The sequence below is a fragment of the Sinocyclocheilus grahami genome, unplaced genomic scaffold, assembly GCF_001515645.1.
Source record: "Sinocyclocheilus grahami isolate Dianchi unplaced genomic scaffold, SAMN03320097.WGS_v1.1 scaffold1082.1, whole genome shotgun sequence".
In the NCBI taxonomy this organism is placed as follows: Eukaryota; Metazoa; Chordata; class Actinopteri; order Cypriniformes; family Cyprinidae; genus Sinocyclocheilus; species Sinocyclocheilus grahami.
The window spans coordinates 87701-104703 of NW_015506261.1; the positions used below are offsets into that span (position 1 = coordinate 87701).

The 17003-nt window shown below is 39.0% G+C and overlaps 1 protein-coding gene and 1 long non-coding RNA gene across 3 annotated transcripts in view; one reads left to right on the forward strand and one right to left on the reverse strand.

Moving 5' to 3' along the window:
* LOC107566550 (uncharacterized) overlaps positions 1–5280 on the reverse strand; it is a 13325-nt gene extending 8045 nt beyond the window's left edge. Inside the window, exons 1-2 of the long non-coding RNA XR_001606519.1 lie at positions 5269–5280; positions 1824–1830 (exon numbers count right to left, since the gene is read on the reverse strand). This is a non-coding gene — a long non-coding RNA (uncharacterized lncRNA). The remainder of the gene's footprint in view (positions 1–1823; positions 1831–5268) is intronic.
* plxdc1 (plexin domain containing 1) overlaps positions 1–13340 on the forward strand; it is a 62209-nt gene extending 48869 nt beyond the window's left edge. For both annotated transcript variants that reach the window (XM_016252015.1, XM_016252016.1), the window contains 2 exons: positions 10888–11024; positions 12853–13340. In XM_016252015.1, the coding sequence (XP_016107501.1) occupies positions 10888–11024; positions 12853–12975 (260 nt within the window). In that variant the 3' untranslated portion in view covers positions 12976–13340. The remainder of the gene's footprint in view (positions 1–10887; positions 11025–12852) is intronic.
* Positions 13341–17003: the final 3663 nt, after the last annotated feature.

The following is a 17003-nucleotide window of genomic DNA, read 5'->3' on the forward strand; positions in this document are numbered from 1 at the left end:
AAAACCATCAGTGCACAATTTTCCACACCACAATCTGTCAAGCACATCTTACCAGCAAACATACACTCATTCACATCCTTCTCTTCACTCTCTGAGGCAGAAGTCTCCAAATTCATCCTTTCTAATCATCCTACTACTTATCCACTTGATCCTATTCCATCTCATCTCCTTCAAGCCATTTCTCCTGCAGTTGTACCTGCACTCACCCACATCATTAACACATCCCTTCACACTGGTGTTTTTCCCTTTTAGAGAACTACAGACGGTTTCCCTTCTTCCTTTCATTGCAAAAACACTTGAACGAGCTGTATTCAACCAAGTCTCTGCCTTTCTCACACAGAACAACCTCCTGGACAGCAACCAGTCTGGTTTCAGAAGTGGACATTCAACCGAGACTGCCATACTCTCAGTTGTTGAAGCCCTAAGACTGGCAAGAGCGGATTCCAAATCTTCAACACTTATCTGGCTGGATGTGTCCGTTGCTTTTGACACGGTTAACCACCAGATTCTCCTGTCAAACCTATTGGCAAAGGGCATCTAAGGAACCACACTCCAGTGGTTTAAGTCTTATCTCTCAGATAGGTCCTTCAAGATATCTTGGAGAGGTGAGGTGTCCAAGTCACAACATCTAACTACTTGGGTGCCTCAGGGCTCAGTTCTTGGACCACTTCTCTTCTCTGTCTACATGGCATCACACATCGCTTTTCATATCACTGCTATGCGGATGACACTCAATTCTACCTCTCATTCCATCCTGATGATCCGATGATAGCTGCTCGCATCTCAGCTTGTCTAACAGACATTTCTTGCTGGATGAAGGATCATCACCTTCAACTCAACCTTGCCAAGACAGAACTGCTTGCGTAGTTTACGTTAATGGGTGTTGTCGCGGGAGGAGCAAACAACAGACACAGTGGGTGTGGCGTCAGGCCTCGGAAAGGCTTTTATTAACAGAAAATAAACAAAGTGTCCAGAAAAAGGGAATCAAGTGTCCAAAATAAAAGGGGATCTGGTGTCCTCGTCGTGCTGCGGGTTTTGTGAAGGGAAGGGCAGTGGACAGGAAGGACGGGTCCAGGTAAGGGACCCGGCAGCTGCAGGCGCTCCCCTCTCCGGTCCAGCGTGCATGCACGGGGAAGAGACCAGTCTCCCGAGGAGAGGCGCACTCAGCATTTAAACAGCGGCGGTGATGAGGATCTATTCGGTTCAGGTGTGTCCCATCACACGCCGCCAGCCCTGGCTATTTCAGCGCCCCTCCTCTCTCACACATTCACTCCTGTCGGGAGCCTGGCGAAGGGCAGCGATTAAGGGACGGGGTGATGCTGATAATTAGGGGGAGGCAGCCGACTTGTTACAGTGTATATACCATGTATATATATATTCGTTGTCTGTTTTAAATGCACCTCTTAAGTGTCCCACTCTGTGCAGCGTGCAGTGTCACGTGTCAAAACAAACAGCACGTGGTGTTAATGATTCTGCCTCTAGAGGCCGCTCTTGCTCTCATACTATATAATGACTGCGAACCTTCTCAGCCGCTCCAGCAACGGACGCAACCCAGAAGAACAATCGGCCTGGAATTTTGCCGATAGTTCCAGCAATCAACTATCGGCCCTAAATGGTTTAGCTCCTGTGTTCCTAGTCTCGCGTAGCCAGACCTTCAGACTAACGGCTGAAAGTCTGGAATCCATGGCAGCTTTCATTGACCAAAGCCCGCCCATGAGGCCGTTTGACCGACATGTCAAACAACCAATCACAGTTCGTTTCGTTTCAGTGTCACGTTTCAAGGCGTGGAAATGTCGCCACAATAACAGACCGGTGTGTAAAACTATCGGACTTATTTTAAAGATTCTGTGCCGTGAACTTTAAATATTTCACATACTTTTGAAAATCCAGCGTTTAGTTGATCCTGATAAGTGCTCGTCGTCACAGTTGTAAACACGTCATCTTTGTTTCCAGGCGGAACATTATAGAACGTGACACATGTGTCTCCCGGAAATCCTGTATAATTCAACAAATCTGATGACGACTTCGAAACTCCTGAAGTGTTTCCACTTTTGTGTGCCATATGCATCAGATGTTTAGTTGGTGTGATGTCTGAGGCTGAGACTACTGTGATCCTAACCAGTCTTCTATCATGCTACAAGCCATCATGCTCCCTAAGGTTGCAAATCTCTGGACTTTTGGTTGTACCTAGGATGGCAAAGTCCACTAAAGGAGGTAGAGCTTTTTTTGCATTTGTCTCCCAAACTCATCATCTCAGGGCTTTTCACACTGTGCTTAACCCCAGGTTATCGTCGTTCTAAACACCGCTTTTAACCCCGGGTAAATAAACGTTTTACACCTGTAATTTGAAAGCGGTATTAGCAACTCCAGAGCAGGGTTAGCACCGCATTTGTGGTGTTAACCCCGCATTGCGGTGCTAAGTTTTTTTCAGTGTGAAACGGAGCAGTGTTTGCTTGTTGCTGCTGGATGCTTGGCAACAGACAGCCAATCAGAAATTGAGGAGTGAGGCTCATATCATGTCAGTAACAGGAAACGCTGTTGCTGCTGGATGCTTGGCAACAGACAGCCAATCAGAAATTGAGCAGTGAGGCTCATATCATGTCAGTAACAGGAAACGCGCGTCGTGTAAACAGCAGCCAGTGAGAGAAAAGTAAGAAATGTCAAAAGACGGAAAGCATGTGAACTGGAGTGATGAGGAGACGGTATTATTCTTACAGTTATTGTCAAAAAAGTCTCTTCAAGAGAAATTGGAAGACCTACGGGGCGACATTTTTTTTTAATTACTGGCAAGACGCGAGAAAAGCCGTGTAAACAGGTTGCCTGCTATTCGTCCAAACAGTGACAGTGACACCGCAAATAAGAACGTTAACCCGGGGTTTAGGAATGTACAGTGTGAAACGTCTGTTAATGAATGCCCAGGATTTACAGTTAACCCCAGGTATAGTATGAGCAGTGTGAAACGTGATTACAGATAACCCAGGATTCCATTTATCTGGGATTTAAGGATGACCCAGGGTTAACAATTTCAAGTGGGAAAAGCCCTCTCTTTAGCCGAGATGGTCCTCACTGCAGAACACAAGATCCAGGGGGCGTGGTTGGATCCAGATCCAACTCCTCCCACCTTACATATACCTAAACCTACCCGTCTCACCCCCTGATCCTTAAACCCACCCATCTGGATAGTGTGTTCTAAAGTGAGGGGCTACTGCTTTAGCCAAGCATTCACATAAGGTATCTCATAACTTTGTACTCCAGTTATATCTGATCAAATGCACATTATCATTCTCTACTTGGTTTGAACACATGATCATTTTTAGCTTGGTTTGAACAGCAGCTATGCTAATTTGCTTCTCTGTTTTTGCCACAGGATGGGAGTTAACTAGGGATTACGCAAGCTTCAGTCTGGATCCAGCCCTTACAAAGATCTAAGAAGAGATGATACCAACCCCTCTGAAGACCTCAGATGATGCCAACCCTGAACCAACATACAAAACTACCAAATTTTCCTATAAGTTTGATAGCAACATATAATCATTGCTGTCAATAGTTTTCACCATTTGTTTGAATACATGTTGTGGATGATTTTTTTATGTATATATCTGCCTTATGGACATCACTTTGACATAGGCTGATAAGATACTCCCAAATGTAATGTAGACACTTTAATTTTCTGTGAAGCTGCTTTGCAACGATTTGTATTGTGAAAAACGCTATACAAATAAATGTGAATTGAATTGAATATAGCAGTGTGAGGGCAGCTGTGTTCCAGCCTGGCTTCTATGACTAGGGTCCTCTTGGCACAAGCCCTTTCAAGTAGGCGCTGACTCCTTGCCTTGGAAGATAGCTATCTGAGGATAGCTGTATTTTGGCTCAGTACTGCCCCCGTGTCAGGGTTTTAAGTAGCGGTCTTGAGCCTCTTGTCTAGATTGTGTTATCTCCCCTGTTAGGGTTTTAAGTAGATAGCCCACTTTCCGTGGTCTGGGCAATCTTCAGTCTAGCCTGAGGAAACTGCTATTCGAGGATAGCTGTGTTCCAGCTTGGTGACTACTCCCCTTATTAGGGTATTTAAATAATGGTCTCCTTGAGCCCCTTGACTAGATTGTGCTGTCTCCCCTGTTAGGGATTTAAGTAGATAGCCCATTCTCTGGCACTCTCTCTCTTGGCAATCTTCGGTTAGGACCTTTGGAGGATAGCTATCTGAGGATAGCTGTTTTCTAGCTCAGTGACCACTCCCCTTACTAGGGTTTTTAAGTAGTGTTCCTTGGAACCCCTATCTAGACTGTACTTTCCTCCCTGCTAGGGTTTCTAAGTAGGTAGCCTCTATCCGTGGTCCTTTTATTATCAGGCTAAACTCACATAACATAGCTATCTGAGGGTAGCTGTGTTCTTAACTTCGTGTGAATGTCCCTCTTTCATCTGAAACTTGGTTCCCCATTTCTGCCAAGCTGTGTGAGCGGCCAGGGGCGTCAATAGCTTGGCCCCTTTCACAGGAAAGGTTAGATGTATGTGTATCACTTCCTTGGTGCTCTCTCACCAGGTGGACAGGCAAGCGCTGCAGCATGGTATATTTCATTCCCCATCGTGTCCGCTAGAGGACGTAGAACGAGTTCCCTTGAGAAGGAACGAGATGACTTCACGGGCTACGTGGGCCAATAGGATTGGAGTTCTTTAACATGTGCTTCAGACACCGGTCCAGCTGCCAGCAGTTTCCATAGTGTCCGCTAGAGAACGCAGAGTGAGTTCCCTAGAAGGGGAACCATGGTTACATGCATAACCTGAGACTTTCCTTCTGGTCTAACTCAACTGGTAAAATGGCATTTAAGTTTAGCAAGAGTGACACCAAAGAACCTGATTTGACCTTAGATGTAATTAGTATATTTAACAAAAAAATGAACAATAAGCATTTTTGACAAATTCTCCACAATAAAAAATATAATGTTCCTGAAGCCAAATTTAACTGGCCATCACTTATTGAGTTAATAGACAGGAAAGAAACCTGGTTGTTAACTCTTTTAAGTATTGCATTCCCAATGAGACAAATTAAGTTCATTTTAAGATCTTACACAAAATATATCCTGTGATTGACTTTGTGGCAAAATATATGAATGTTGACAGTTACTCATTTTGTGGGATTAAGGATGAGACACTGATCCATTTATTTTTTCAATGTGAAAAAAAAGTGATGTCGACATGACAAAGAAATTATAGACATTCACAGGGCTGTACAGGGCGAAATATGTCGAAAAAATTAATGAATAAATTTACCACAGTAGCACACGTGTGCACACTTTTTTAATTAAGTACATGTCAGAGCCCTTACTTTATTTTAACTTGAGTACAAAAGTTTAGTCAGTACTTCAACTTTTACCAGAGTCTTTTTAAACATGAGTATTTGTACTTCTACTTGAGTGAAGGATGTGTGTACTTTGCCATCTCTGCTTCATATAGGTAAGCACCTTGATTCTTCCAGATCCTTTCAGTTAAGAAATATAGTCTGTTACTGTAAAAGTAAGCTTTTTAAAATATTTTTGGTTACACTTTATTTTGATAGTCCACTTTAGACATTCAACTAACTATAAGTAACTTTGTAACTACATGTCAACTAATTCTCATTAATTTGCAACTACATATCTACTAACTCTCAGAGTAGACTGTTAGGGTAGGTTTAGGGTTAGTAGAATAAGTCGACATATACTTGCAAAGTTTCTTATAGTCAGTATGTTGTATGTTGTGGACCCATCAAAATAAAGTGTTAGTAGATATTAAGCAGACAGTCTACTAATACTCTAATGCTAGTTGACATGTAGTTGCACTGTTATGCGAGGCAAGTTTATTTATAATATATTATATTTAAATATTATATTTATATATTATATTTCATACACAGTGGTAATTCAAAGTGCTCTACATAAAATAAAATAATAATAACAATAAAACAAGGAATTAAAAAACTTTGAAAATGATTTAAAATTGATTTAAGAGGTTTATAATGAATTTAAAACAGTTAAGAATGGAAAATGATTATACATTAAATATAGTGCAATCAGTTCGGACGTTGCACAGTGCTCATTCAATAAATGTACAGCTAAACAGATGAGTTTTGAGTCTGCATTTAAATGTGACTAATGTTTTAGCACATCTGATCTCTTCTGGAAGCTGATTCCAACTGTGCATAATAACTAAAAGCAGACTCCCCTTGTTTTGTGTGAACCCTTGGTATTTCTAACTGACTCGATCCTAATGATCTGAGTGGTCTGTTTATATTCAGTGAACATATCTGCAATGTATTTAGGTCCTAGGTCATTGAGGGATTTATAAATTAGTATAAGTACTTTAAAATCAATCCTAAATATAACTGAAAGCCAGTGTAAGGACCTGAGGACTGGTGTGATATGCTCAGATTTTCTGGTTCTAGTCATGGATGGTCTGGATGAGCTTCAGCTGTCTAATGGTCTTCTTGTGAAGGCCGGTGACGAGACCATTACAATAGTCCTCCCTGCTGGTGATAAAGGCATGAACAAGTTTCTCCAAGTCTTGACTTAGTGGGAGCATATACAGGCTAAACAAGAGCAGTGCAAGAATTGAGCCTTGTGGGACTCCGCATGTCATGGACGTCCACTTAGAAGGGAGAGGTTATTATGTGAGTATAGGCGAACACAAGTGTGCTCTCCTATACTCACATAATAACCTCTCCCTTCTAAGTATGACCTGAACCATTTGATTACCATCCCAGAAAGCCTGACCCAGTTTTCCAGTCCGTCTAGTAGTATGTTATGATCGACAGTGTCAAACGCAGCACTAAGATCTAGTAGTACCAGCACTGATATGTTTCCAGAATCAGAATTTAAGTGAATATCATTTATTATCTTAATGAGCACTGTCTCTGTGCTGTGATGCGGTCACAAACCAGATTGAAAATTGTCCAGGTATCAATTTGAGTTTAAGTATTTGTTCAGCTGGTTAAAGACTACCTTTTCAATAATCTTGCCTATAAAAGGAAGATTTGATATTGGTCTATAGTTGCTCAATATGATGTTATCAAGATTGTTCTTTTTCAGAAGGGGTTTATAAAGGATCCACGTGCAAAGGCAGTCCGTTAGAATCAGTCTCTTTATTGAAGACACAAAACAAGGCAGTCTGTCGTACGATGACACAGAACTGGATGAAACTCAATGAAACACAAAACGACCGGGGATGGTCTGGTTCCGAGGACTCCCGTCTTGGAGAGAGCTTGTATGGGCTGGGCTCACTGGAAGCAGCCACCGGGCACCGAGAACACTAAGACGAGCACAGCACACTAAGCAAGACAAGACATGGTCAGAACTCTGATAGTATCGACATGAACGGCCAAACAATACCGTATGCATGTCACACAATAATCCGACAGAGAACAGTGAGCCCAACCACTAGAAATAGAGTGACTAATAGATCAGAGTGGAAACAGGTGTCCCCACAAAGCAGCACACACGCTGATTGTGATGACAAACAGGTGGAAATGAGAGCTAGAATGAGCATGGGTGTGCCTGAGTGTGTGTGTGTGTGCATGATAGAGTATGTATGTGTGTGTGTGTGTATATATCTATGTGTGTGAGAGAGAGAAACAGAGAAGCAAACCCAGCTAATGACACGTTCACCACTTCTAAGAGATCTGCTTCTAAACAGTTAAGCACCCTTTTGAAAAAATATGTGGGAAGTGTGTCAAGATAGCAGGTTGACGATTTAAGGTGCTATACTATTTCTTCCAAAATTTAGCTATCAATCTCTTCAAAAGTAGACATAGTATCTTCATTTTGATATTGCGGTCGAATCTGTCTGACCTCTGCATAACTTGGGGATGTGCTAATCGCCTTCCTGATATTACTGATCTTCTCAGAAAAGAAGGAAGCAAACTCATTGCATTTGCTGTCGGAGAGCATTTCACTGGCAATCTGACTTGGGGGGTTTGTCAGTCTCTCAACAGTAGCAAAAAGAGTGCGAGTGTTGTTTAAGTTACTGTTTATAAGGTTTGAGAAGAAGGTCTGTCTAGCTTTGCCTAGTTCCACATTGAAAGCACTAAGGCTGTCTTTATAGATGCTATAGTGAATTTCAAGTTTCGTCTTCTGACACATCCGCTCAGCTTTTCTGCATTGTCTTTTGTTAGTAGAATGTCTAATGGGGACTATCGAAATAAAGTGTTACCTTTTTTTTTATTCATAAGCAAAAATGGTTTAATTCATTTCCTACTTTTGCATTTCTTGCATTTCGTAAATCTCTTAAGTTCATTAAAAACAAAGAAAGTGACAGATTTTTTAAATATTATGATAATTTTTGGTAATACCACTGATGCATAATGTTTTCCTCTGTATGTGTTTATTATTGTGTCTTTTTTCTTCCTTTTATATTTATTTGTATTTTATTTCATTTATTTATTTTAGTTTTGTTTGTGAAACTTTACATGTAGATTTGATGTTATTTTATTCATGTAGAGATTCTATCAGTTCTGTCTTTTCTATGTTTATTGTTTGACGCATAATTAAGAAAAAAAACACCTAGGACATTTTGGCTTCACTTTTCTATAGTGGAAGGAAGTGGAGACACGTTGTTAAGTGGAGACACCACTTTTTTTACAGTCTGTGGTTTTTACATGTTGTAGATTTTAACCAATCACACACAATTCTGTTACAATAACTAATCAGAAGTTCAGATTAGTCATCACGAAATACGGAGATTTGTTCAGTGCGCACATTCACTGACTGATTTCTGCATTTTCAAATTTGCTCATTATAAACAACAAATTGTGGATGTACCTACAGTAAAATATACATTTCACAGTGTAGACAGCTTTAATGATTATAACTGGAGGAATTCTTTTTTTTTTTTGAGAGTGCTTAAACCCATGTTAGACTGAAGTACAATGATGATGTTCTTTAATAATGTAAATGTTTTTGTTGGCTTTGTGTATATAATTTATTAAAATAACCATGGAAATGAAAGTGTTATTAGTAATTTACAATGTTTTTTTATTCAAATGGCATCATGTTAAATAGAAATTAATTCATGTTCAAATCATTTTATGACATGACATCCATATCTGGTATTTGCCTAAAAAGACAGGTCTATGATGTGAGTATTAAAAGGTTTATCCTAACATTAGGCTAGTTTTAGCTTTACCCTGCAGTTGGTTCAGCCACAGTGTTGTTATTGTTAACTAAAACTATTTTATTAAAAAGAGATCGACCGATGTATCGGTTTGGCCGATTAATCGGCACCGATAGTTTGCTGGATTGCTGTAGCTATCGGCAAAGGTCCATGCCGATAGTTTTTCCGGGTTGCGTCCGTTGCTGGAACGGCTGAGAAGGTCCGCAGTCATTATACAGTACGAGAGCGAGAGCGGCCTCTAGAGGTGGAATCACTGACACTATGTGTTGTTTGTTTTGATGCAGGACACTTAAGAGGCACATTTAAAACAGACAACAAATATATATTTACACATATATAAAGTATTATATATTGTGTAAATATACACTTTGTGTTCTTTTCACACATTTTCAGACTGTTTTCTTCTGTGATTGGATATACTTTATTTATCAACTATTTATGTTGAAATAGCAGTGAATTTGTCTTAACATAATCAACTTCATCGTCCATCGATACAGCTACAGCAGCTGAATGTATACTTTGTTTCAATAATGCATTTGCATTATTCTCAGTGCTGTCCTTTCATATTTATAATGTGTTGTATCATGTCCTTTGATTTTCTGCCAAGAACAAACTACACAGGTCTACTGGACTGCTTTGGAGGCATCTATCTAGCCTGATCAGAGCTGTCATGAGGATTTTAATGGGGTACTTTAGTGTAGTAAAACCTATTAAAGTCTCACATATGTTTTTAGGCTTTGAGCTGCCACCAGGATTATGTTATGAGGATGTTAAGGTGTTCTGATTGTTGCTGTGTGGTTGCTAGGGTGATGCAAATATGACCCAAATCTCGTTTATATACATTTTACAAAATATATGATTTTTTAATGAATTCATAAAATAATAATAATAATAGTCCCCAACCCTGAGTAATAATAGTTACTGACACCACGTGCTGTTTGTTTTGACACGTGACACTGCGCGGTGCACAGAGCAGGACACTTAGAGGCGCATTTAAACAGACAACGAAACGATGCGTATACAGTAGGCCTACACTATAGAGCATGTTTTCATATCATTACTAAGTAATTAAGTTGTTGACTAAATTAAAGGAGAAAGAACAGCAGTATGTTTGCTATTAAAGCTGAGAGGACGCGAACATTAGCAGCACCTCAAATGGTTAAAACAATGTGGGCCAAAACACACGCAAGTCTGATGCAAATTCTTAATGTCACGATTGTTACCATCTATTTGCATTAGTTTATATAGAGTTGGTCACATTAATGCATTTGATAGCGAATTTACAGATTTAAAGCTGTGACGTGAGAAAACACATTGATATTAGTGATGGCCGGTTCGCAAATGAATCGTTCTATTTAAGTGGTTCTTCTTTCTGTAGAATGAGATGAAGAAATAACAATGAAACGAAGCAAAACAAGTAATGATTAATAAGCAAAATCTTCATACATCCATGCTGATTTGTCAGAATAAAGCCCAGGATCAAGTAAAAGTTCAGTTTAAATTCAGCCTCTGTGTCTAAGATTAAAATGCTTCTTGGTGTTGCATTGACTTTATAGTTTTGCTTGTGATTCACCATATATATGCTGAGCTGAATCATCTGTTTATGTCTTATGCGCTTGATATGTGTTGATTTAAACTTTTGAACATCTAATACTTCCTCTATGAATTGGAAAATTGCTGTATACTTCGAACTGTAAATAACAACTTTGTTCCCGTTTAAAATTACTTGACTTTCTCTCACACTTTCAGGTGAGGAAGCGCCAGAACACACAGCCATCATTGCAGGTGTGGTGGCAGCTCTGGTTCTACTAGTGTTCTTGACCCTGTTGGCTGTCTACTACATTAACACACATCCAACTGTTGCTCCTCCTTTCTACCTCATGCAGGTAAGTACACATCTATCTATCTATCTATCTATCTATCTATCTATCTATCTATCTATCTATGATACAAATAAAATTTTACGAGGATTAAGAACACATGCAATTCCCGAGCATCTTTTACGCTTGCCCTGGGCCATCAAGCAGTCCTTATTAGCCACGTTTCCACTGTCGGGCCAAAACCGGGCGTGGTAGTGCTTGCCAGGGCCAATCGCGTTTCCACTGTCATTTCCAGGGCTTGATCGTGCCTCGTCGGTGCTTCCTCGGGGCCAACGGTCCAGGTTTTCCAAAGCGGACCAACTGGAGCTAGAGGAGTGGCTATGAACAAAGGCAGAGTTTCTCCACGTCTGGAGAGCGTCAGTGCCACGAATCATTTCATAAAGTTAACAGATAACACCAGCATCAAAGACTATTAGAATAAGTTGAGCTTAAAACTCACTTTCAGACAGTAGCAAGTGTTTGAAACTTCTGTTTGAGATCCAGTGTGGATTATGATCACCATACAAGGCAGAAATAGGTATTTATAAGCGATGCAAAAGACTTTGCATGCTAGCCATTAACGTTACCATAGTAAACATGGTAAATACAACCGCTTGAAGAAATCAGACGTCAGCTTCTCATTCTCTATTACAATCGTGTATTTATTTAGTAACATATTTCATCTGCCATAAGTCTCGTCTAGAGTACGTCATAAAAAATAATCATAATAATGTTTTTTGTTCAGGAACTCCCTCTGCTACTCAGGTCGTATTTTTGATGGAAAAAATATAGAAATTATTCTTTCTAAATGTGATGTATACTGTGACTACAAATAAACAAAAACAGACTCAACTGAATAAGTAGGCTGTGTCCTCTTTCTTTTGTGAAATAACGATTCATTCCGCTTTATTTCTGTGTGACTAATTTTCAATCCTGATAAATTAATTCATTATGATCAATGTATCACTTATTATTGTAAAACATAGATGCTTTTGGATTTAAATCTTTAACAAAACATGCAAACAAATGGCCGCTTTTATCATGTTCGTTTTGTGATCGCGCTAGTTCGACTGATTTTCTGATTAGTTTTCTGATAAATATTGTCTTTGTTGGTGAAATGATGGGGTTGCGTGACGTTGTTCCTGAGAGACGTGTATAGGGCAGGTTTTAGTGAAGCGCAGTGGAACTTCTGGTCCGATGGTGGAAACACATCGTGATTTTGGGTACTGTGCTACAGGTCCGAGGCTATTAGCCCCGCCTGGCCCGTTTAAAGCATTGTCTCGACAGTGGAAAAGCGGCTATTTTCGAGCCCTGCTATCTATCTATCTATCTATCTATCTATCTATCTATCTATCTATCTATCTATCTATCTATCTATCCAATTTAAACTCTTTTAAAATAATTGTAAGCTGTTGTGGTGTCTCTTATTCACAGCGTCGCAGACTGATTTTCTGATTAGTTTTCTGATAAATATTGTCTTTGTTGGTGAAATGATGGGGTTGCGTGACGTTGTTCCTGAGAGACGTGTATAGGGCAGGTTTTAGTGAAGCGCAGTGGAACTTCTGGTCCGATGGTGGAAACACATCGTGATTTTGGGTACTGTGCTACAGGTCCGAGGCTATTAGCCCCGCCTGGCCCGTTTAAAGCATTGTCTCGACAGTGGAAAAGCGGCTATTTTCGAGCCCTGCTATCTATCTATCTATCTATCTATCCATCCATCTATCTATCTATCTATCTATCTATCTATCTATCTATCTATCTATCTATCTATCTATCTATCTATCTATCTATCTATCTATCCAATTTAAACTCTTTTAAAATAATTGTAAGCTGTTGTGGTGTCTCTTATTCACAGCGTCGCACCAATAACTATTGGCCTTCTGTGAAGTTTCGGAATCAAGGATGCCATTCCAGCTATGCTGAGGTTGATCTTGGGGGTTACGAAAAAGAGGGGTTCATTGAGGCGGAGCAGTGCTGAGCAGGCAGGACTTTATGTTCAAGGGATGGACTAAAGAAAAAGTGATTTTGTTTTTGTTTTTTTTCTTGAATAATTTTAGGATCATGGACAAACACACAATGCGAGGCTGTCACTGTTGAAAAATATCATTTGACAGTTTTGTGAGCTTTTCTCTGTCTCTGACTCCCCACAGTTGGCAGTCAAAACCTTTTATGCTGTTGTTTATAGTAAAGGGAATTTTAAGTTCTAAGAGGTACTAATTGTAACAAAGACCAGCAAATCTGCTAACGACACTCCGTAATAATGGGTATGTGTTAGCCAAAATGATTGCAAGTTAATGTACAGTGCAACGTATCTTTATAGAGTTTTTTTTTAAAGATATTTTGTGAAGAGTTGTGTTCAGTGGATAAAAGTTGCATAATACTCAGTTAGCCACATGGACTTGACAGCACTTTAATTCAAATAGCTTACTCTAGTACTCTTTTTTTTGCCCTGTCATTTAGTCATAAAGCATAAAATCAATTTGCTCATAAAATATTAATACATATTATTATAAATAAAATAAAAGCACAAATAAGTGCAACAACTAAATTTTAAAAGTAAATGTAAAAGTTTAATGTTTCAGTTTGCTTTTTGGAGAATTGAGAAATTGTATTTCCAAAGCTGTTTGTGGAGATGTAATGTAAAATGTGTTTTCCTGCTGAACAGATGGTCAGACATTAGAAATTTTTGTAACCAAATCCAAAGCAAAAGTTAGCTGATTTCCATTGTGTTAAATGCCACTGCAGTGTTGTATTTGCAACATACAGTATGTTTATTGTAAAATAATAAAAATAAAATTAGATGTTTTGAAAAAAAAAAAAGCTGTTTTCTTTGGTTTTCTAACTAGCTCATCTGTTCAGAAATGTAGTTGGGTCTGCATCACTAAGTTGGGAAACAGTGACACTTGCAGGCCGGCTGTTAAATTCTGTAGTTCATTGACGTTGATAATTGACCAACAAAGTATAAATGTATGAAATCCTTTCCTAAACTGCATGCTGTGTTCCAAATTTTTAAAATCCAGAATAATTATATATATATATATATGTGTGTAACCCAGTAGAACAAAATTCTACAGGTATTGGGTTTATTTCTATTCATTTAGTAATTCTTTTTGTTTTGCTCTAATACAGAACTAAAATGTGAGTGAATTATACGTCATTATATTGATGTAAGCTAAATGTGTACATGCCCCTTTAAGAGTGCGATCTTGTGTCAGGTTTGATTGCTATAAAACGTGGTATTAACGAGCACGTTAGGTTTCCTTTATGTCTATTGGTTTTTTTAGTGTTAAGTCCCGCCCTTAGTTAGGTGGTGTGTAGTGGGATTGTTTGTTGAGAAGGTTGATTGACAAGTCAGCGGAGGGGGATGGGGGCAGATGAAAAAAGACGCAAAGGTGTGAGACGCGTTGCCGGTGTTAAGCCCGGGATACACTGCACGATTTTTGGCTGTCCCAGACGAAAGATTTCCATCGTGAAGCAATCGTGGCGATTTCTGTGATCGTGGCTCTTAATCGGTGGTCCTATATGTCATACAGTGAGAGAAGTTCAAAGACGGGCGTTTTCCCGGTCTTGCGACCAAAGATAGCCTACGATAGTTTTCTGACAGTGTCAGAAATTCAGCATGATCAACGCACATGTGTTTGCTGCAACGACCTGCGTCTACTCAGCAGCCAATGAAATTGCAACATGAAATGACATATTAATCCACGCGACCAGCGGCGCTACAATTTCAATGCCAGGAGGCAAAAAAAAAGTAGAATGTATACTGGCATGTGGGATACCCATAAAGAACAAATTCTTGTTGAGTTGTGGCAGCAGAGGGCATGTTTGTACGATGTGTCCTCTAGCTGCTATCATGACCGAACCAAAAAAGGAACTGCAGCTGCCAAGCTCCCTGTGCAAAACTGGCATCCCAAGTTGTCCTCTTTTCCCGAGCCATGAGCGGGTCCATATTGCCCTCTTCCGCTGGCGCCTCTTCTTTGTTTCAGCGCACATGAAAAGCACAACTGCCAAAGAGCGATCCATCTTGATGTACTTGTATTTGTATTTGTGTATTTGTTTACCACTAGCGCATGCTGATGACGTTGCGCTAATGTGTGTCGCAGCCTACGATTCAATAGGTATCATCATACAATCTACATGCTTGTCCTACCCAAGTTTAAACGATCCATGTCGCACAGTGATAAAGTAATGATCTTATAGGATTGCTAAAATCGTGCAGTGTATCCTGGGGCTTTACGAGATTTTCGGTTTCCGAGATTTTCTGTTTCAGTGGGTGGGGCATACATGAATATTCATGAGTTTCCCGAACACGCGCGTCGAACCAGGTGGAACTGAGAATTTCAGGTCACACTCCTTGTATCTCAGCAGGTTTAATGGGATGGATATATATATATATATATATATATATATACGTCCCTGACTGAATGATTGCAGGCATTCTTTGTGTAATGTTAGGATAAAGCACAGCAAACTTCAGCTAGTTGTAGCCTATACATTGATTTCAGTTCTTTGTGCTCTTCATTTGTAGCTTGCGATGCTTTTAAACTGTGTCTGTTATTAGTTGTTATCATTTGTTGAATACATCACTGCCTGCAACAAATGAAAGAAACCTATATAAACCTATCTGTGGACTTTTTTTTTTTTGTATACTGGTGTGATGATCCATGTCTTAACTTACCCTGTTCAACATTCTTCATGTTGTCTGGTTGTGAATTGTCTGCTGTCTGGTTGTAAACTATGATACAATCATACACTGCTGCAAAAACATGTTGCTGAAATTTATTTCTTTTTTTCATGTTTCCAAAAATGTTTTGTAAAATAGTTTGTGTAAATTGTGTAAATTTAACAATTAAGATGATCACAAGGTTTATGGTTCCATTTGCACAGTGAAACCAAAAATACCAGAACACCTGGATGATTACAGCTACACATGTTTCCAATAGTAGCGCAGATCCAGCTACCATTTCAATTATTTATTTGTATGCTCTTCTGTTACCTTTTAAGTTTTAAAACTGTCATCTTCTGGCAATGAATGAAATAACATTCACCACCATATCAGTGGCCTAATAAACATTTTGCAACCTACACTGATGTTATTCTGTGTCATCTGTTCTTTGACCATGTGTTGCACTGTACCTGGATGATACACGATGATCATTGATACAAATGCATGGTCTATTTTGATGCACAACAAACACTCATGCAACATTATTTATAGGCTAAGTCATAAAGTTTCATAAACATATATAATCTTAATTTGGCTTTTTTTTCTACATAAACTGTTCCCTCCTGGTGGAATGACCTGCCCAACTCAATTCGAGCAGCTGAGTCCTTAGCCATCTTCAAGAAACAGCTAAAAACACATCTCTTCCATCTATATTTGACCCTCTAACACTTGCACTCTCTATTCGTTTTCTTTAAAAAAAAAAAAAGGCCTCTAACACTAGTTTTCTCTATTCTTTTTCTATTCTATATACTTGTTTTCTTTTTGTTGTGTATGTGTGTTGGTGTGAATGTTTGATATTATGTGAGACAGTGACATTTTGTTTTTAAAAAATATGAATTCAATAGCGATTCACACTCAAAATCCAGGAAAATGTTAGTCATGGAGGATGCGATTAATAAAGTAAAGTTTTCCTGAATTTTGAGCATGAATAACTATTGAATCCTTGTTACAAACTAAAATGATGTATGCACCAAAACAAGACAACATAGGAGACAAGAGAGTGTGATGTTAATCTCCTTGTAAAATCTGCTATAAAAATATGACATAATAAAGCTAAAAACAATTCTTCATTTGATCCTTTGATACATGACATTAACATTCAAAAGTTTAGGATTACTATGAATTTTCTTTTTAAGAAATTTATATTTTTGCTCTTCAATAATGCATTAATTTAATAAAAATGACAGTTTATAATGTAAAAATTCTATTTCAAATAAATGCTGTTCTTCTGAATTTTCCATTCATCAAGGAATCCTGTCGCTGTATAATGGTTTCCACAC